This window comes from Cricetulus griseus, chromosome 2, assembly GCF_003668045.3.
Source record: "Cricetulus griseus strain 17A/GY chromosome 2, alternate assembly CriGri-PICRH-1.0, whole genome shotgun sequence".
In the NCBI taxonomy this organism is placed as follows: Eukaryota; Metazoa; Chordata; class Mammalia; order Rodentia; family Cricetidae; genus Cricetulus; species Cricetulus griseus.
This window is the reverse complement of record NC_048595.1, coordinates 178,778,234-178,800,708: the sequence shown is the minus strand read 5'-3', so window position 1 is coordinate 178,800,708 and position 22,475 is coordinate 178,778,234. Positions and strand designations below refer to the sequence as shown.

The window sequence follows — 22,475 nt, the reverse complement described above, 5'->3', positions numbered from 1 at the left end:
GCAGAAGATAAAGTAGGAGGGATGATCAATTGTGAGTGGATTTGGAAACAGAGATTAACACTGTGAAATGATTTGGTATGGGTGAAACAAAAGAGGAGGCTCCAAGCTGACAGTGGGAACTTGCTCATTCCCTGTTGATGGTGAGGTCCATTGTGCTGCCATGGGAGTTTTTTCAGGCAGGTTTGCAGTGAATAGGGGCCAGTAATATTAGAACTGAGTTAAGCATCCAACAATTAAACTCAGGTCTTGAAGCCTGACAACAAATGTATTTACCTCCTGAGTAATCTTGCTGAATTTGATATTCATATTTTTGAGACAGGGCCTCAAATATCCCAGGCCAGCCTCTAACTCACTTTGTACTATGGATCACCTTGAGTTACTGACCTCTTACCTCTACTCCCTGATTTCCAAAATTACAGGGATAACAAACAGCTGCATTAGATGAGGTACTGGGGATTGAACCAAGGCCTTCTTCATGCTGGGAAAGCTCTCGACCAAATGAGCTACATCTGCAGTGCACAGTTAGATTGCTTTAATAAAATAAAAGTTTGAAAAGAAAACAGTAAATCTAAATAATGTCTTGGGGACTCTGAAATATTGTACTGAAGAAATGTATTTTGACATGGATCTAAGATGAAAAAGTTTTACATTATTGCAAGTTTATATTCCTCATGGAGATGAGCTCCATGTCACATAAAAGACAGAAGGAAAGTAAATCTAGAAAAATTAAATATTATTCCACCCAAGTACACAAACTGGACCTACTAAAATCTCTGGAAAACATAAATAAAACAGACAAATTATACTTTTTTGATATTTGAGATTTGCCATTGATTCCACATTGATGTCAATTATCACTCTTTGTTACTGATTTTTCACTGTACAAATCTAGGCTATGTTAAGCTTCTAATCCTTTGAAGCTCATCCTGAAAGAACTGTGCACAGAAGGAGGCAATATCATGGAAAGATATACCTTACTGCAGTTTGGCTAGAGGCAACACAGTTTTTCCTGTTTTTGTAGGTGTTGATGCTCGCTAAGGAGTCATGCAAATATTTATATTATTTTCCCTTATTTTACTTGAATTTTCATTTTGCCATTCTTAAGGATTTAATTGAGAGCTAGTATGAATTTGCTCTGGTTTCATTTCTATTGTTTTTATAAATGCAATGACCAAAAGCATTTTGAAAAGAAAATGATTTATGGACTTGCACATTCTGATCACAGTCCATTTCTGAGGGAAGTCAGGGCAGAAATTCTACAAGAGTAGAAGAAGGAAATATGGGAGAAAGCATTTTACTGGCTTGCTCCCCATAGTTTGATAAAGACTTCTTAATATACCTAGGACCACCAGAGAGGATGCAAAAGAATCTTTCAGGACATTTGTTATGAAATGTCACTATAGAATACATGAAAATTGTTGTGCCTCAAATCTGTTACTTCCGCTTACTCTTTGAATGTCTTTTTCTACCTATCTCAGTATATTTACTGTAAACTCCAGTGGTATCTAGACTGGGGAGAAAGATGTGGTCTGTAAGATTCTTCTGTTGTATCCTGCTGGAAAATAATTTTAGGATATGTGTGTTTTTAGAAAGTATGAAAATTTCACATATCTACATGACATTTTTCTTTATCGTCTTCACCCACTATTCTTCTCTCTCTTCCCACACTTATTCTCTCTGGGACCCTTCATCTTTCCCAACTTTGTCCCTGTGTTTTCTGTCTTTTTTAATACCCCACTGATTTTAATCAGGATCACTGTATGTTCTGGTGTGGGTATTTACTTGATTATGGGCCACTTTGTTGTGACCACAATCTCTAAAGAAAAATGACTCTCTCTCCCCCATCAGTAACTAATCCTAAAATCCCATCATCTAAGGAAAAGGGATCATGAGCCCATGGTCTCTTTCACACTGAAAAATGGACAGAGATTGTGTGTAAACATCCTGCAGGAAACTCCAGCTGCTATGGGTTCACCTGTGTAACTGCCATGAGGCATTCAGAAGATTGCCCCTGCCCCAAACGCTGAGACCCTCTTTGTCAACAAGAGCTAGTTCAGGGACAGCCTCCAAAGCCACAGAGAAACCCTGTTTCCGAGACAGACAGACAGACAGACAGACAGACAGACAGAGAGATCCTGATTTAGTGTGGATCTTCAAACTTCAAATGGTTTAATTACAAAAAAGGATCCTTCACAGGTGGACCTACATGCTTGGGTTTTAGTTAATTCCATATCTGGTCACACTGACAACCAAGAATAGCCATCATACCAAGTGAAGCCAGATACGGCAAAGGATTTCTGTAAACCCAGTAACATAGCAGTAAGATGGCAGGCAGAGATGACAGAATGCCTGGAAGCTTGTCAGCCAGGTAGATTTGCAGATGCAGTGCAAACAATAAGAGACCCTGCCTCAAACAAGAAGAAAACCATGGACCAGGAGTTGAGGTTGTCCTCTGACTTTTACATTTGTGCTGCAGCACAAGCTCAAACAAGAATACAAACACACACACACACACCACATACACACACACACACACACACACACACACACACACACACACACACACACACACACACACACGGGGAAGAGTATGAAAAAAGCAAGACGAAATTATGCCACCAGAGAAATACAATATCTTCTATTTGTCCTTTACATATTAAAGCAAAACATACCCAGGCAATGGTGGTACTCTCCTTAGTCCCCCAAATCAGTAGGCAGAGGCAGGCAGATCTCTGTGAATTCAAGACCAGCCTGATCTACAAAGCTACACAGAGACACCCTGTCTGGAAAGATTAAAAAAATAAAAACCCATAAGCTTTGAGTCTAAATAAATCAGTGAGTTAACTTAAAATGACAGTTTAGGCTTCCTGGACTAACACATGAAACATGCCCTCAAGTATCTGAAAATGAAGAGCCAGGGTATCAAGGATTTTGCTACATTCTGACAAAGAAAGAACAAACAGAGGGCTTTAGGGATGAGGAAGCAGGGACTGGGACCACTAAGAGAAAAGTGGAACCAAACCATGAAGCAGAGAAAAGTGTTGATAGTAAAACAGGAATGTTAGGTGCTATAGGCCTGACCTCAAACACTTAGGAAACAAAATAAAAGGGCTTGCAGTTAGCCATGAGATGACCAAGTTGACCAGAAAGAAAAAAGGCACCGTTTTGACCTTTTGGGCAAGCTCTTTCTGCCTCCCATGAAGCCATACACACTGAGAAACACTGCCAGGCACCACTGCCCACTTACCAAGCCTGTCTTCTAATGTGGCTAATTGTAACAGCCTAAATTTTGAAAAAGATCCCAAAGACCTCTGCCTACTCCGGGAAGATCACCCACAGACAAGGAGCTTGGTGGCAACTGAGGAAAGCTACAGGTGTGTCTTGGTAACAGTGCTAAGAGTTAACTCTGCATAGACAGAGAAGGGAGAGGAGCCCATGCTCAAACTACAAGCAAGTCATGTAACCTAAAAGTAAAAACAGCACAGTTCCATGAAGAGCTGGCATCCTCTGTCAAGGTCAGAGACAAGAAACAACTTGGAAGCTTGATGAATGGCAGTATATTCCAGGCTAATGGCTAGCAGAGGAGCCAAGGACATATCAGGAAGCTTCAAATGTGTCCACCACTAACTGGACAAATATCACAGGAACACCACATGATCATCTATGTAGAATGTGACACATCCTAATTTATTCAGCCCAGGAAAAGTCCAGAAAAATTCATCAATCTCAGGAGAAATGACCCCAGGATTTGTCCAAAGTGCCTGCAATGCAGTTATGTAAATTCTCCCTTCTTGGATCTCCCTCCCACATAGGAGTGATTCTAACCTTTCTTGAAACCACTACTTAGATAGACTAATAATGAAACAACAGATTTCAATTAAGAACCTGGAAGAAAGTTGTTGGGAAGGAAAACCCCCATGTACCACTCCTCCCTTGTTTTAAATCTAGAAAAATTAATAGCTCTAGGATTTAAATCAGCAAAACAAATCTTGAACTGAAGACAACCTGCCTGGAGAGAGAGCCTTCCATGCCACTCTACACGTTGGGCTGATGGTGTAGACACTGACAGATGGTGGATACTCAGAGAACTTACAAAATGCCCTGCAGTGGAAGGTGGTAAATTCAGTGATAATTCATCTCCAATCTGCGAAGTATCCCCCACAGATGAAGTGGACAAAGACCTGGAAGATCAAACAAACACCAGAGTGTTGCTCAGCTGCTCACAAACTCACAGAAGCAAACACATTGGGCAAAAATTGTAAGTTGATGGTACAAATCAGCCCAAGCTAAAAGCAGATGTAAAGGTCATTGCATACAAACTTTAGAAAGTGAAATATATAGCATAAACCAGCCAGTGTACACACACACATACACACACAAAAAATAGCTGATGACTGGATACCTAAAACTTACTACTTCCTAGATTCCTATGTACTTCTCAGCTAACATGGGTAAATCCATTTCTAACTAAAGCATCGTGGTCAGAGCCAGGCAGGCCCAGCGATTCACAGCTGCAATCTCAGCAGTCAGGTGGCTGAGGCAAGAGAATAATCAGGAGCTCAAGGTCAGTGTGAACTATATAGTCCTACAGGGATCCTAGACTTACATGGTATACAGAGGAAGATGCTGACTCAAAATAGTTTTAGAAGAGACCATCACTTGAGTGATGAGGCAGCTTACAAAATGGGAGAAATATTCACCACCTAAGTCCTGGACATAGGGTTAGTAAATAACCTGTAAATAAATATTAAACTTCATGAAAATGAGCAAACCAATCTAAATAAGGAACAAAATCCAAAGAGAAATTTTTCAACGTATGACCTGCAAATGCCTAAGAAATATTTTTATTATCAAAATTTTTATTATTTTTAATTACTCATATTTACATATCCATCCCCCCTCACCCTCCCCTCCTCTCATGTTCCTCACCCAACCCACCCTAACCGCCCCCCAACAAGCCCCAGGGATAGTGATGCCCTCTACCAAGGACCTTCAAAGTCTGTAATATTCTTTGAGGGACGGTCTAGATCTTCTTGCTATATGTGGGCTGCAATAGTATCCCTCCATAGGGAATGGGCACCTAAAGTCCATTTGTTCTCTAGGGATACAGACTGGCTCTACTGTTAGAGGAGCTACAGACTGTCTTGGGCTCCTAGCTGGTACCCACATTCAGAGGGTTTGGTTTGGTCCAATGCTGTTTCCCCAAATTTATGACTAGGGTCTCCATTCTATCTATTTCTGCAGGTCTCTCCATCCCCATCTTGGCTCCTTTGTTCAACCCTCCACCCTCTCCACAACTGAATTCCAGTAGTATGGTTCAGTGCTTAGCTATGGGTGTCTGTTTCTGCTTCAAAGAGCAACTGAATGAAGAGTCTCCTTCCTTTCCCTGCCCCCGGATCCAATTTGGTCTGGTGTTCTTGTCCCCATCCCCTTCTTGGAGGGACTATGCAATCTTCACTTAAGGTCCTCCTTGTTTTCTATCTCCTCTGGCAGTGTGGAATGTGGGCTAGTAATCCTTTGCTCTATGGCAAAAAATCAAAAATGAGTGAGTACATACCATGTTTATCTTTTTGTGATTGAGTTACCTCACTGAAGGTGGTTTCTTCTAGTCCCATCCCTTTGCCTGCGCATTTCAAGATTCCATTGTTTTTTTTTCTGCTGAGTAGTACTCCATTGTGTAAATATACCACATTTTCTCTATCCATTCTTCAGTTGAGGGGCATCTAGGTTGTTTCCAGGTTCTAGCTATTACAAATAATGCTGCTATGAACATAGTTGAACATATGTCCTTATTGTATGAGTGTGCATTATTTGGGTATATGCCCAAGAGGGGGTTTGTTGGATCTTGTGGTAGACTGATTCCCATTTTCCTGAGAAACCGCCATACTGATTTCCAAAGTGGTTGTACAGGTTTGCACTCCCACCAGCAATGGAGGAGAGTTCCTCTTTCTCCACATCGATCCAGCATAGATTGTCATTGGTGTTATGGATTTTAGCCATTCTGACAGAAGTAAGATGGTATCTCAGAGTGGTTTTGAGTTGCATTTCCCTGATGGCTAAGGATGTTAAGCACGTCCTCAGGTGTCTTTCAGCCATTTCAGATTCCTCCGTTGAGAATTCTCTATTTAGTTCTGCACTCCGTCTTTTAGTTGTGTTGTTGTCTTCTTCTTCTTCTTCTTCTTCTTCTTCTTCTTCTTCTTCTTCTTCTTCTTCTTCTTCTTCTTCTTCTTCTTCTTCTTCTTCCTCCTCCTCCTCCTCCTCCTCCTCCTCCTCCTCCTTCTTCTTCTTCTTCTTCTTCTTCTTCTTCTTCTTCTTCTTCTTCTTCTTCTTCTTCTTTTTTGGTGACTAGCTTCTTGAGTTCATTGTATATTTTGGTGATCAGCCCACTATCAGATGTGGGGTTGGTGAAGATCTTTTCCCATTCTGTAGGCTGGTGTTTTGTCTTGCTGACTGTGTCCTTTGCTTTACAGAAGCTTCAGAGTTTCAGGAGGTCCCATTTATTAATTGTTGATCTCAATGTTTGAGCTACTGGTGTTATGTTCAGAAAGGAGTCTCTGTACCAATTTGTTCAAGGGTGATGCCTACCTTCTCTTCTAGGAGGCTCAGTGTGGCTGAATTTATGTTGTGTTTTTCTATCTATTTGTTCTTAAGTTTAGTGCATGCTGATAGATATGGATCAATCTGCAGTCTTCTACATGTCTGAATCCAGTTATGACAGCACTATTTGTTGAAAATGCTTACTTTTTTTCCATTGTATAAATTTAGCTTTCTTGTCAAAAACCAGGTGTACATCGGTGTGTAGGCTAATATCAGTGTTTTCAATTCTATGCCATTGGTCAATCTGTCTATTTTTGTGCCAATACCAAGCTGTTTTCAGGACTATGGCTCTATAATAGAGCTTGAGGTGAGGGATGGTGATGCCTCCAGAAGTTTCTCTATTGTTGTTTTGGCTATCATGGGTCTTTTGTTTTTCCATATGAAGTTGAGTACTGTTCTTTCAAGGTCTGTGAAGAATTGTGTTGGGATTTTAATTCGGATTGCATTGAATCTGTAGATTGCTTTTGGCAAGATTGCCATTTTTACTATGTTGATCCTACCTATCCAAGAGCATGGGAGATCTTTCCATTTTCTGGTATCTTCTTTAATTTCTTTCTTTAAAGACTTAAAGTTCTTATTATACAGGTCTCTCTCATTTTTGGTTAGTGTTACCCAAAGATATTTTCTTTTGTTAATTGCTATTGTAAAGGGTGATGTTTCTCTGATTTCTTTCTTAGCACATTTATCTTCTGGATATAGTAAGGCTACTTATTTTTTTAGTTAATCTTGTATCCTGCCACTTTGCTGAAGGTGTTTATCAGCTGTAGTAGAGTTTTTCCAGACCACTTATGTAAACTATCATATCATCTGCAAATAGTGAAAGTTTGACTTCTTCCTTTCCAATTTGTATCCCCTTGATCTCCTTTTGTTGTCTTTTTGCTCTAGCTAGGACTTCAAGTACAATATTGAAGATGTATGGAGAGAGTGGACAGCCTTGTCTTGTTCCTGATTTTAGAGGAATACACTTGGGTTTCTTTTGATTTAGTTTGATGTTGGCTGTTGGCTTGCTGTATATTGCTTTTATCAAGTTTAGGTATGTTCCTGTTATTCCTGATCTCTCAAAGATCTTTATCATGAAGGGATGTTGGATTTTGTCAAAGGCTTTTTCAGCAGCATCCAGTGAGATGATCATGTGGTTTTTCTCTTTCAGTTTGTTTATATGGTGGATTACATTGATGAGTTTTCATATGTTGAAACATCCCTGCATTCCTGGGATAAAGCCAGGTTGATCACGGTGAATGATTTCTCTGATGTGTTTTTGGATTTGATTTGCAAGTATTTTGTTGAATATTTTTGCATTGAAGCTCATGAGGGATATTGGTCTGTAATTCTCTTTTTTCATTTTGTCTTTTGTGGCTTGGGGACCAAGGTAATTGTAGCCTCATAAAAAGAGTTTGCCAATGTCTCTTCTTCTGATATTGTGTGGAACAACTGAGGAGTACTGGTATTAGGTCTCCTTTGAAATTCTGGTAGAATTCTGCAGTGAATCCATCCGGCCCTGGGTTTTTTTTTTTTTGTTTGTTTGTTTGTTTGTTTGTTTGGTAGAATTTTGATGATTGCTTCTATTTCATTGGGGATTTATTTTAGGTCTGTTTAACTTGCTTATCAGTTCTTTATTTAATTTTGGTAAGTTATATCTATTCAGAAAATTGTCCATTTCCTTTAGATTTTTGAGTTTTGTGGAGTATAGGTTTTCAAAATATGACCTGATGATTCTCTGGATTTCTTCAGTGTCTGTTGTTACGTTCACCTTTTCATTTCTGACTTTGTTAATCAGAATGCTCTCTCTCTGCCTTTTGGTAGTTTCGATAAAGGTTTGTCTATCTTGTTGACTTTCTCGAAGAACCAGCTCTTTGTTTCATTGAGTCTTTGTAGTGTTTTCCTAGTCTCCACTTTATTGATTTCAGCCCTCAATTTGATTATTTCCTGGCATCTACTCATCCATGGAGTGTTTGCTTCCTATTGTTCTAGAGCTTTCAGTTGCGATGTTAATTCTCTAGTGTGACTATTGTCCAGTTTCTTCATGTGGGCGTTTAGTGCTATGATCTTTCCTCTTAGCACTGCTTTCAAAGTGTCCCATAGGTTTGGGTATGTTGTGTCTTCATTCTTTTTGAATTCTAGGAAGTCTTTAATTTCTTTTTTGTTTCTTCCTTGACTCAGGAATGGTTCAATTGCAAAGTATTTAATTTCCATGAGTTTGTAGGGCATCTGCAATTTGCGTTGTTGAATTCTAACTTTAAAGCATGGTGGTCTGATAAGATACTGGGGTTATTTCTATTTTTTTGTATCTGTGTAGGTTTGCTACATTGCTGAGTATGTGATCAATTTTAGAGAAGGTTCCATGTGGGGCCAAGAAGAAAGTATATTCTTTTGTGTTCAGGTGGAATGTTCTATAGATATATGTTAAACCCAAATGGGTAATAATATCTGTTAATTCTTTTGTTTCTTTGTTAAGTTTCTGTCTTGTGGACCTATCTGGTGGTGAGAGTGGGGTGTTGAAGTCTCATATTATAAGTGTGTGTGATTTTATGTGTGATTGAGCTTTAGTAATGTTTCTTTTACAGATGTGATTGCCTTTGTATTTGGGTCATAGATGTTCAGGAATGAGACTTCATCTTCTGGACTCTTCCTGTGCTTAGTATGAAATGCCATTCTTCATCTCTTTTGCTTGATTTTAGTTTGAAGTCTAATTTGTTAGATATTAGGATTGCTACACCAGCTTGTTTCTTGTGTCCAATCAAATGGACACAAGAAACCAACCCTTTATTCTGAGGTACCATCTGTCTTTGAAGTTGAGATGTGTTTCTTGTATGCAGCAGAAGGATAGATTCTGTCTTTGTATCCATTCTGTTAGTCTGTATCTTTTTATAGGCAAGTTAAGACCATTGACATTGATGGATTTTAATGACCATTGATTGTTGATTCTTGTTTGTTTTGGATTTGTTGGTGGTGGTGTTATTATGTGTGGATTTCCCACTTTTTTGGTGTTTGATAAAGTGGGATTATCTATTACCTATGGATTTTTGAGTGTAGTTATCTTCATTGCATTGGAGTTTTCCTTCCAGTAATTTCTGTAGGGCTGGATTTGTGGATATGTATTGCTTAAATCTGTTTTAGTCATGGAATATCTTGTTTTCTCTATTTATAGTGATTGAAAGCTTATCAAAATTCTTGTGCATCATGGAAACACAAGTCCAAACTACTTTAAGATTTCACCTCACCCCAGTCAGAGTGGCTAGAAACAAAAATACTACTGGCAACAAAGGCTGTTGTGGAGGCAGAGAAAGTAGAAAACTCAGCCCCTGGTGGTGGGAGGGCAAAATGTGGCAGTTACTGAGGTAATGAATGGAAGTACCACAAAAAGGGGAAATGATTTACTACATGATCCAGCTGCACCACTTCTGGCAATGACTCCAAGCCAAATGACTTTATCTCCTACTATTGAGCTACTCATTCTCCATCATTCATGCTCTATTCACAATAGCCAGGATATTGAGACAGTCCCGATGCCCATCAACTGGTGAATGGATGATGAGAATGTGGATGTCTACAGAATGAAATATTACACAGCTGTTCACAAAATAGAAACTGTGAAATCCCCAAGGAAATGGATGAAGATGAATACAAACATTCTGAGTGAGATAAGAGAGGCTGAGGTGTACAAACATTATTTAATCCCTCTCATGTGTAGATCTTGGCTTCTACCATTAGATGTGTGTGTTCCGTTTGAAATACCTACAAAGGTTTTCAAATTACTGTGGTGCCATGGGGTGGGACTTGCAAGAGAGGGATGATAGGATTTAAAAGAGATTTATGGACAAAGAAGGGTTAAATTGATCTGGGATGTGACAATAGGTGAGGGTACTGAAAGTATGAGGGATTAAAAAACACAAAAGGATTTTCAAAATGTCACATGTAACCTACTATGTGGAGCTCCCTATAGTATATCTACAAACATATTTTTTTTAAAAAAAGATGTACTTGCCCTCTACTGGGTCAACAATGTCTGTGTTGGGCAACATAAGGTAACAAATAAAGAGCCAAGATGAGGATTTACTAACCCTTTTGAACTTGTTGGCAAGTGATGACCCTGATCTTTACAGGCCATAGTCACTGGTCTTAGTTACCTCCCATAATTGGTAGTAAAATACTGTGAGTAAAAACACCACATCCCTGAGTCACAGAAAATATAGAAATTAAGCTGATATTGACCCAAAAGATCCAGCCCTAGTATTTAGCTTCCATAGAGTTGGAAGGATATACCCTCACTAGCAGAAGAGAAAATAAAATACTAATCATCTACAGGTATGAACTTTGTGACCAACAATAATGACTGTCTTAATAAGACAAGATTACCAATGTAATAGTGACAAGGATGCCAGGGTACTAACCAAATAGTTCCTGATTGGATTTAATATTACTCCATAAGATGATACCCATACTTGGTAAGGTATCTGGACATTAACCTAAGGATATATTGCTCATATACCCTAGTGAAAACCTACTACTATTATTCTACTAAAGGACATTATATCAAACCAGCTCCTAATAATTTTCTATAATACCATAGAATAAAGCATTGCTTAAGCCTTATCATGGAAGCTCTTATTTGCAGAGGATGATAATCAATACAGATAGCCACAACTGGCCAAGATGCATGGAATGAGACATTGATAAGTGTCCAGCACTAAATGGAATATGCATATTTCTGGAATGGCTGTGGAAGAAAGGGTGAAAAGACTGAAAGAATCAGAGTTACGGACAAATACAAGTTAACAGTGTTTTCTGGACATAGCAAGGCAGCTACTCATATAAACTGACTGTGGATGTGACAGCATGTGTAAGACCTGCCAAGCCCAAGCTAGAATTAATGCCTACATTGAGAGGGAAATTGAGAATGACAAAAATTAAGGAACATGAATCTACAATTGCGAATAAATAAGGCTGTAGTCAGAAAGGGTCAAATGGGTTGTTTCTTGGCTAAAACTATCTTTGGCATTGATTCAGGACCCCAGTAAATGCGTTGTGTGACTTTAGTTCGGGCTCTATTTGTGAAGTCACAGATCAGGAAAATTACTTCCAAAGGATAATTGTCCAGACTTGCTAGTAGGCTGATTCTCTGTGTTCCCCTTATTTGTACAAGCACCATTCTACAGTATTATTTTAGGAAAGTCCTTCTTTTACTGCCAAGAAATGAAGTGTTGATGAGTTACAAACAGCTGTTCATTTTATTTCACTTTCCACTTCTTGTAAACACAGATGATTCTGAAAAACAACGAGATCCATGCTCTTCGGTGATTGGCTAAAAAAATACTGAAAGGGGAGGGTCAAAAGCCTGAAGAGTGTATAAGTCCTGCCGAGGAGGCAGGGGTGAGTTCAAGTGAAGAGACTGGAGCACAGTAGACAGTGGTTCCTGCAGCTGAACTACAGTGAACGCATACACTGAACTCAGGATTTTCTGGTAATGGGCAGGAGCATTCAGATCTAACTTCTAAGCCTCACCATCTCTTTTCTCTAAAGAGCTGAGAGGTAACAAGACATTTAGAAGCATGCCTGAGAGTGGGGATCCTCAACTTGCAAGCCGGTGTACTTTGTTGGAAGTTGGACAGAACTGCCTCATGTATGATCTCAGCCAATTCTTGAAGTTGAGGTAGATCTAAAGGAAAAGATCTGGATGTTGGCTTTGGTAAAACATGTCCAATTGTTTTGGCTTGCCTAATTCCTCCCACAAAATGGTTGTAAATGGGTGTGACAGATGGTAGAACATCAGCTGTGTGTGAGGTTGTTGTATCTCACTCTCATCTTGCTTACTAATTAAGGGTCAGTTGCTACATTCCTTACATCCCATGGCCTCTGGGATGGCATGCTGCTTCTGTTGTAGCTGGCTTTGGGAACCTGTATGTGAAGATCTTCGCTGTGGTTTTCTTTACTGTAAAGCAGGATCTAAGGATCTTCTCTCCATCTGTGAGTTGAGTCAGGATGTGTTGACAGCTGCCATTGAGGCAGGTTTCCTTTTGTAATTCTTGCTGTGTCACAGCCTTCTCCTTCCCTGTATTCATATTCAGGGGAAAGATCTATCACACTGGAGTCTGCATCACAAATCCAGCAACTAGAACTGAAAGGAGAGGAAAACTGAAAGGACTGAACAACTTGTACGCTTTCAGGTACATTGTGTCTGTGCCCTGTGGGTCTGTGACTATCACCTTCAGCAGTAAATTACGCAATAGTGTTTATTTAACCAGGTTTAGACTTCCTTTTAGGACATTTCTTTACCCACACCTCCCTGGACTAGAGCTTCAGTCAGGGTAAACACAGTTCTGCAGTTCTGGTATCCTGTAAAACCTCTCCATTTGTTCTTTGCATTGGACAGGGGTTGCCTGTGCAGTGAGTCTGTAGGTGCTTGTGAAGGACCTTAAGATCCCTCTTTTGTGTTAGATTATTTTTATTCCCTCACCGAACTCTTGGCACCCACTCCTTTTGAATGTATTTACACTGCAATTTCCACTGACCACCAGTTAGAATAACAAAACTGGCACAAATATTCACAATAAATTCCAAGTGTTTTCCTCATATTCCCCATTCATTCCCTGGTTATAAATCACCATATAGTTGTGTGTTGGTAAAGAAGAAGTGAGCAAGACAAAAGCACATTCTGTTATCTGAGGTTCACTAGACTGTGGGAGGGTGACAGCAAATGATCCTAGACAGACACACATTATGTGGCAGTGAGACTGTGGAGAAATAAAAAAATAAGGAAAAGATAGTAAATGATAAACCAGGTACAATTTTATATCCCAGTGGGAAGTCAGTGCTGAAGCCTGCCTTATAGAAGCATAACCTAATACACTGCATACCTAATGAACTTTCCCTGAGTGAAATGGGGATCCTTACAGTATTTCTTAGAATTGAGTTGACATGGCATGACTTCAGTGTCACTAGGATAACTCTGGCAGTTGAGTCATCCATGGTATTGCAAGAACAGTCACAGGAAAGGCAGTAATGTCAATGACATCAAAATTGGGATTGAGGAGATATTAAAGAAGGTAATGTAGTTGGAATGACAAATTGCAATTGTATTTGGAAATCCAACTTAAGTCTGTGAACTGATTTGATAGGTGTTAGACAGACAGAGGAGGCTCAAGGGTGACTTGGGATTTTTTTGTTTCCTTAACTAATGGTGAAGTCCAATGTGCTGCCAAATAAAGTTAGAAATATGAGATATAAATTAGTTAAATACCCAACATTCAAACTCAGGTCCTTAGGCCTAGCAGCAACTTCAATTCCCTGCTGAGACATCCTACTAGACTTGAAATTCATTTTTTGATACTGGGTCTCAATTAGCCTAAGCTAGCCTCTAACTCACTGTATACCAAAATGATCTTAAAGTTTCTACTTCCTGATTACCAGAATTTCTGGGATCAGCAAACACATGCATTTAATAAGCTGTGTGGGATTGGAGCTGAGGCATTTTTTTTATGCTAGGAAAGCTCTCTACCAATTGACCAGTATCTACATTGAACAGTTAGATTGCTTTCATTGAAAAATGTTTAAAAGAAAACAGTGAATCTAAATGAGTACTTCAGAACACTGAAATATTGCACTTAACTAATGGATTTTTGGCTTTTTATTTTTTATTTAAATTAGAAACAAGCTTGTTTTAAATGTCAATCCCAGTTCCCTCTCCCTCCCTCCTTTCCTGCCCCCCACTATTCCCCACTTCTATCCCCTTTATTCCCACCCCCGGGAGGTAAAAGTCTTCCATGGGAGATTCAAGAAATGGATTATAGCACTAACTTTAAGTGTAAGAAACTTTTATATTATTGTAAGTTTATATTTTTTATGAAGATGAGCTCCAAGTCATGTAAAGGATATAAGGAAGGTAAACCTAGGCAAATACAGAATTATTTCAAGAAAACACAATGGCTGAACTTACTGAGAACCTTTATACAAACTTTTTTATTGGTTCAAATTAGGAAAAACCTTGCTTCACATGTCAATCCCTACTCCGTCCCCCTCCCCCAACTTCACACCTGACCCCTATCCCATTCCCCTCCACTCCCCAGTCAGGGTAGAGCCCTTGATGAGGCCTCCCCAAAGTCCACCACTTCATCCTGGGTCAGGCCTGGGTGCTCCCCCATGTGCTCATGCTGAGAGAGCATCCCTTCATGTGGGATGGGCTCTCAAAGTCCCTTCTTACACCAGGGAAAAATACTGATCCACTACCAAGGGTCCCAAAGAGTGTGGAGGCCTCCTTATTGACATCCAATTTCAGGGATCTGGATCAGTCCCCCGTGCTGGCCTCCCCGACCGCAGTATTGAGTACATGTGCTCCGCCTTGTTCAGGCCAGCTGTTTCTATGGGTTTCTATAGCCTGGTACCAATCCCTTAGATCTTCATTCATCCCTCTCTGCAACTGGGTTCCAGAGTTCAGTTCAGTGTATATCTGTGCGTGTCTGCCTCTGTTTCCATCAGCAGCTGGATGAGGGCTCTAGGATGACATATAAAGTAGTCATCAGTTTCATTATAGGGGAAGGGCATTTAGGGTAGCCTCTCCACCATTGCCTAGATTGTCAGTTGGAATCATCCTTGTAGATCTCTGGAAATCTCACTGGTGTCAGATCTCTCCTCAGACATATAATGGCTTCCTCTGATATGGTATCTCTCACCCTGCTCTCCTCTATTCTTCCCCAAGTCAAGATTTCTGCTCCTCCATTTCCTCCTCTCCCCTCCTTTTCTCCTCCTCTCATTCTGCCAGCTCCCTCTCTCCTACCCTCTTGCTCTATTATAGAGGTATAGTCCTGAAAACAGCTTGGTATTGGCACAAAAATAGACAGGTAGACCAATGGAATGGAGTTGAAAACCCTGATATTAACCCACATACCTATGAACACTTCATTTTTGACAAACAATCTAAATTTATATGATGGAACAAAGAGAACACCTTCAACAAATGGTGCTGGCATAACTGGTTGCAGACATGTAGATGACTGCAGATAGACCCAGGCCCATCGCCATGCAGAAAGCTTAAGTCAAAATGGATCAAAGACCTCAACATAAATCCAGCCACACTGAAACTATTACAAGACAAAGTGGGAAATACCCTTGAATTGACGGGTACTGGAGACCACTTCCTGAACATTACACCAGTAGCACAGACACTGAGATCAACAATTGATAAATGGGAACTACTGAGAAACTGAGAAACTTCTGTAAGGCAAAGGAAACATTCAGCAAGACAAAACGGCAGCCAAAAGACGTGGAAAATATATTGACCAAGCCCACATCTGACAGAGGGCTGATCTCAAAAATATACAAAGAACTCAAGAAACTCATCTCCAAAACACCAAACAATCCAATTAAAAAGTGGGGGACAGAACTAAATAGACAATTCTCAATAGAGGAATCTAAAATGGCTGAAATACACATAAGAAAGAGTTCAACATCCTTAGCCATCAGAAAATGCAAATCAAAACAACTCAGAGATACCATCTTACATCTGTTAGAATGGCCAAAATCAAAAACACCAATGACAGTTTAGACTGGAGAGGATGTTGAGAAAGGGGAACACTTCTCCACTGTTGGTGGGAGTGCCAACTCTTACAGCCACTTTGGAAATCAGTATGGTGACTCCTCAAGAAAATGGGAATGAGTCTACCACAAGATCCAGCAATTCCACTCTTAGGCATATACCCTAAAGAATCACATTCATACAACAAGGACATAGGTTCAACAATGTTCATAGAACATTTGGTTGGAAAATCTTTTCCCAAACCTTTACTCTGAGGTAATGCCTGTCTTTAATGTTGAGGTGTGTTTCTTGTATACAGAAGAAGTATGGATTCTGTCTTCATATCCATTCTGTTATCCTTTATCATTTATAGGCAGGTTAAGACCATTGATATTGAGGGATATTAATGTCCATTGATTGTTGGTTCTTGTTTGTTTTGGATTTATTGTTGGTGGTGTCATTGTGTGTGGATTTCACCCTCCTGTATCTTTTCATGTTTTGTAAACCTGAATTATGTATTTCCTATGGTTTTGTGAGTGTGGTTATCATCCTTGGGTTGGAGTTTTGCTTCCAGAACTTTCTGTAGTGCTGGATTTGTGGACATGTATTGTTTAAGTCTGGTTTTGTCATGGAATATCTTGTTTTCTCCATCTATAGTGATTGAAAGTGTTGCTGGGTGCAATAGTCTGGGTTGGCATCCATGCTCCCTTAGTGTTTGTAAGATATCTATTCAGGATGTTCTGGCTTTCAAAGTTTCCATTGAGAAGTCGGGTTTGAATCTGATAGGTCTGCCTTTACGTGTTACTTGGTCTTTTTCCTTTGCTTCTCTTAATATTTTCTCTTCATTCTGTAGGTTTGGTGTTTTGATTATTATGTGTCAAGGAGACTTCTTTTTGTGGTCCAGTCTGTTGGGTATTTTGTAAGCTTCTTGTACTTTCATAGGCATATCCTTCTGTAGGTTGAGGAAGTTTTCTTCTATGATTTTCTTGAATATATTTTCTGTACCTTTGAGCTGTATTTCTTCACATTCTTCTATACCTATTATTCTTATGTTTGGCCTTTTCACAGTGTCCCATATTTCCTGCATAATTTGTGTTAGGGATTTGTTGGACTTGAGATTTTCTTTGGTCGATGAGTGCATATCCTCTAGCAAGGCTTCAGCAACTGAGATTTTCTCTTCCATCTCTTATATTCAATGGTTATACTCACATCTTTAGTTCCTGATCATTTATCCAGTCTTTCCATTTCTAGCATCACCTCATTCTGTGTATTCTTTATTGCTTGTATTTCAGCTTTCATGCCTTGAACTGATTTGAGTGCTTCCTTCACTTGTTTGGTTGGTTTTTCTTGGTTTTCTTTAGATTCTTCAAGAGAATTGTTTCTTTCTTGAAATTTTTGGTTTCTTTTCCTCTATTTCATGTAATTTTTGGCTTGTTTTTTCTCCTATTTCTTTAAGGGATTTTCTTGTTTCCTCTTTAAAGGTCTCTATCATCTTCCTAAGATAATTTTTGAGGTCCATCTCTTCTTCATCCTCTGTGTTGGGCTTCTCAGATCTTGCTGGTGTGGAGTCCCTAGATTCTGGTGCTGTCATATTGGTCTTTCAGATGTTGAATGTGTTCTTATTCTGTCTTCTTCCCATCTCTTCTTCCAGTGGGTGCAGGTGGGGTCTCTCTATCTCCTCTTGTCACCAGGTGGTGTGTGTGGGCCTAGACTTCAATGTCCATAGCTCTGGATGGTCTTGCCTCTCCTAGTAGACTTCTTACTCCTTAAGGGTCAGGCCGGCAGACAGGGAAGGAAGACTGAGGTGTTTCCAGACTCAGGGAGCTCCTCCCTGCCTGGGCAGGTACACTCTAAGCAGGTGCAGGCCCAGAGAGATCTGGGGTGATGGGGACGTTGGGCAGCAGTAGGGCAGGAGCATAAGGTATACTCACCTTGGTAGGGGTCAGGCCAGTGGAGGGGGAAGGAAGAGTGAAGTGTTTCCAGACTCAGGGAGCTCCTCCCTGCCTGGGTCCACTCTAAGCAGGTGCAGGCCCAGAGATATCCCAGGTGAAAGGGACTTTGGGAAGGAATAGTGCAGGAACAGAGAGTATACTCACCTCCTACTGAGACCCTTTCAAAACATAAATAAAAGAGACAAAAGAGATTTCAGTAGTAATTGGAGGGATTTGACATCAATTAAAAACTAATATCAATTATCACTTATGGTTACTGATTTCTCAGCGTACAAAGCTAGACTATGTTAAATTTCCACTCATTTGAAAGCACATACTAAAGGAAGTGTGCACAGATGCATACAATATCTTGGATTTTTATACAAAACTGCAGTCATGGTAGAGGCAACATGGTTGTTCTTGTTTTTGTAATTCCTGGTGCTGGCTAAGGAGTCCTACAAATTTTTATATTATTTTCTCTTATTTAACTTGAGTGTCCATTTTTCATAATTAAGGATTTAATTGAGAGCTAGTAGAAATTTGCTCTAGTTTCCTTTCTATTGAGTTTCCTTTCTATTGCTTTTGTAAACACCATGACAAAAGACATTTTGAAAAGAAAATGATGAAAAGAAAATGGCCTAAAATATTCTGTTCACAGTCCATATTTGAGAGAAGTCAGGACAGAAACACAACAGGAGTCAAGGAAGGGAAAATGGGAGAATGTTGTATGCTGCCTTGCTCCTCATAGTTCAATAATGCTTTCTTAAATTACCCAGAACCACCATCAAAGAGTGGCACAACCCACAGTAGGATGGGACCTCCCACATCAATCCTCAATCAACAAAATGTTCCATGGGCATTCCTCAAGTCCAAAAAGATGGGGACAATTCCTCAAATGAGACTTTCTCCTCCAAAAGAGCTATAATTTGTATCTGATTGTAAAAAAAAAATCAGCAAAATATATATGGAGCTAGTCAATATCAGAATGTAACTAACGCTGAAACATAGTGAAGGAACATAATAGTAAGCACAAAAGCACCTTTGATCTCTTGCAACTTATTCTTCCTTCCTTCTTTCAGTGACTTAAAAATCACAATAATGGGACAGTCCTCCTCTGAAACAGCTAAGGATGAAGGCCATGGAGATTTGTTGCCCAGTTTCACTGCATATTTTAAGAAGATGAAAAGAGGAAACAAAATCATTTCTCAGGAAATCATCCATTCAATTGAGCTACATCTGAAAAAGGGAAATATTCAGGGAGCAAGCTCTGTAATCAGTGATGCATTAAAAAATATTGATAGTGCCCCAATAAACATTGCTGTGACAGGAGAGTCTGGAGCAGGGAAGTCCAGCTTCATCAATGCCCTGAGAGGGGTTGGAATTGAAGACGAAGGTGCAGCTGAAGTTGGGGTAGTAGAGACGACTATGGTGAGAACTCCATACAAACACCCCAAAATTAAAAGTTTGACTTTATGGGACCTGCCTGGCATTGGAACTATGAACTTTCCACAGGAAGATTATCTGGAGAAAGTGAAATTCCAAGAGTATGACTTCTTTGTTATTGTTTCTGCCACACGTTTACAAAACTTGAACTAGACCTTACTTAAAGCAATCAGATTTATGAAAAAGAATTACTACTTTGTGAGAACCAAGGTGGACATGGATTTAGACAATGAAAAGAAATCCAAACCACGTACATTTGACAGAGAAAAGATCCTGCAGAAGATGCGAAGCTACTGTGAGAGCACCTTTAGTCAGAATAACATGGATGTACCACAGATTTTTTTGATTTCAAACAGTGATTTGTCTGACTATGATTTTCAAGTCCTGATGGATTCACTGATAAATGATCTTCCTGCTCAGAAGCGCCACAATTTTACACTTTCCATTAGTAATATTACAGAGGCAGCCATTGACAGAAAGGATGAATCCATCCAGCAGTATATCTGGCTGGAAGCCTTCAAGTCTGTACTTCTGGCTACTCTTCCTGCTGTGGGCATTCTCAGGGATGATGTGGAGAAGCTGAAGGTGAAGTTAAAGCGCTATCAAGAAATCTTTGGAGTGGATGATGAATCCCTGGAAGTCATGGCTAAGGATTTAAAAGTGTCTGTTGAACAACTGAAAAAAATCATTAAATCTCCTTATTTGATGGAAACTAAGAAAGAAGAAACATTAAGAGAAATGATTTTGAAATATGTTGAGAAATTTGCCTCAGCTACTGGTGGGCCCCTTGCTACAGGTCTTTACTTTAAGAAAACCTTTTACTTGCATCATGTCTTCCTTGACACGGTGACAGAAGATGCCAAAGTTCTCCTTAGAGAGACATACTCAAAAAATTAGTTCAAACTCACTTCACCCACAAATACTGAACATAAACATCAAATGGTTAGTATCAGAAATCACTAGATAAATTTCCCCCTCTGTATATTTTCTTTATACTATCAATCCACTTCCACCATTGGAAAATTTAAAGATAAGGAACATGAGTCTTAATATGTCAGAGTCAGACAGTCCAAATCCCTCTTCATCACTCTGCCTCCCTCTCTTTTGTTCCACCCTAACTGCACACTTGAACACACACACACACACACACACACACACACACACGAACATGTGCCCATATATGACGACAAACATGTGCAAACACACACACACAAAAGGTACGAATATGTGTTTTGTAGCTATTTCCCCATAATTAAAACATTCTAATGAAAACTCAGGAAGTTAGAGGCTCTTGCCATGCATGAGTGAAGACCAGAGTTCACTTCCCAGAACCCACATAAATGCTGAGTTGGGGTAGAAGCCACTTTGTACTTCCACACTCAGAAGCAGACACAGTGGAAGCATGGAGCAAGCTGGCTACCTAGACTGTAGATCTGCAAGCTTGGCATGCAGTGAGAGAACTTGGCTTGATGAAAAAGGTAGAAATTAACTGAGGACAAGACCCAACATAGGCCTGACATGCCCACACATATGCAAACATGTATACCCTAAAAAGGGATACAAGTTACAAATGAAGTAAAATATGACTTAGAAAGTAAATAAAACATCACAAGTCTTAGAAAGTACAGGAACATAACAGGCTCATGAAGCTCTCCTCAAGATTATATGGGCAAAAAGCATTCTGCATGAATTGGGATTTCAGAGCAGCCAAAGTGCCTGTAAATCATGCAGGAGCACTCCATGACAGCAGGAGTGGAGAATCATTGCCTTGCTGAGGTGAGCTTTTCAGGGATGAAGCAGCCCCTGATTGGTCAGTTTTACTGCAAGTAACTCTCACTCTAATAAACTCACTCATGCAAAACTAGACTAGAAAGATGGTTCTTTGGTCTGTTTCTGGGTACCTAGATGGGGTAAATAGGTGTTCATTTGTGTCTCCCCATTAAATATCGTACAATAAAATTGATGCATTGAACAGGGACCAAAAGAACCATAGATGAATTGATGAGGACTTACAATGGATGCTTAGATATGGAAGTGAGGCTGTCCATGTGATTTGTCCCCTCAATCCCATACCCAGACATACCTGAATAGAAACTAGACACAAAGTTCGCACTGTAAGTAAGGTTTTTCCCAATTGAATTCCCTTGTATTTTTACCTGGCTCCATATTGGTAATTCCCCACATTAAGTGACTTAAGAGATTCACAGTGGGACAAACATCATTTGATCCCTCTCATGGGTAGATCTTCTCTTCAACCCTTAGATATGTGAGTTCCATTTGGAATACCCACAGAGGTTTTGAAATTACTATGATATCATGGAGTAGGACTTGCAGGAGAAGGAAGATGGGATTTAAAAGAGAATTTGGGACCAAGACATGTTAAATTGAGCTTGGAGCTACAGTAGGGAAGGAAACTGAAAGTAGGAAAGATAAACAACACAAAAGAATTTTCAAAATCAAATGTATGCAATCTAATAATGTAGAGGCTTCCTATAATATATCTACATCATATAAAAGAAGATGCAGTTGCCCTCAACTGTGGCAACAAAGTCCCTGTAGGACAGAACAGGGTAATAAATAAAAAAAAGTACAGAATCAGGAATGACTTAGCCTTTTTGGATTTGTTGGCGAGTGATGACCCTGATATATACACTCCTTGTCATTGCTCTTTGTTACCTTTCAGAACTTGGTAATAAGATCTTGTGAGTGAAATCACCAAACCCCCGAGTTACAAAACATGTAGAAATCAAGCTGATGCTGACCCAGAAGATCCAGCCCTAATATTTAGCTTTCATAGAGCTGGAAGGTTCTAGCCTCACTAGCAGAGAAGAAAATAGAACATTAATCAAATGCAGGTAAGAACTTTGTGATCAACAGTAATACTGGCCAGAAAAGACAAAACCACCAATGTAGTAGTGACAAGGATGTCATGGTAGTAACCAAATACTTCCTGATTGGATTTAATATACTCCACAAGATGACATACATCCTTGGTA

The 22,475-nt window shown here is 39.6% G+C and overlaps 1 protein-coding gene across 1 annotated transcript in view; it reads left to right on the top strand.

Annotated features, from left to right (window-relative positions):
* Positions 1-21,571, top strand: part of LOC100759759 (interferon-inducible GTPase 1-like) — a 148,656-nt gene extending 127,085 nt beyond the window's left edge. The window contains 1 exon segment of the mRNA XM_035440135.1: positions 19,116-21,571. Within this exon segment, the coding sequence (XP_035296026.1) occupies positions 19,135-20,376 (1,242 nt within the window). The 5' untranslated portion in view covers positions 19,116-19,134 and the 3' untranslated portion in view covers positions 20,377-21,571.
* The last annotated feature ends 904 nt before the right edge of the window (positions 21,572-22,475 follow it).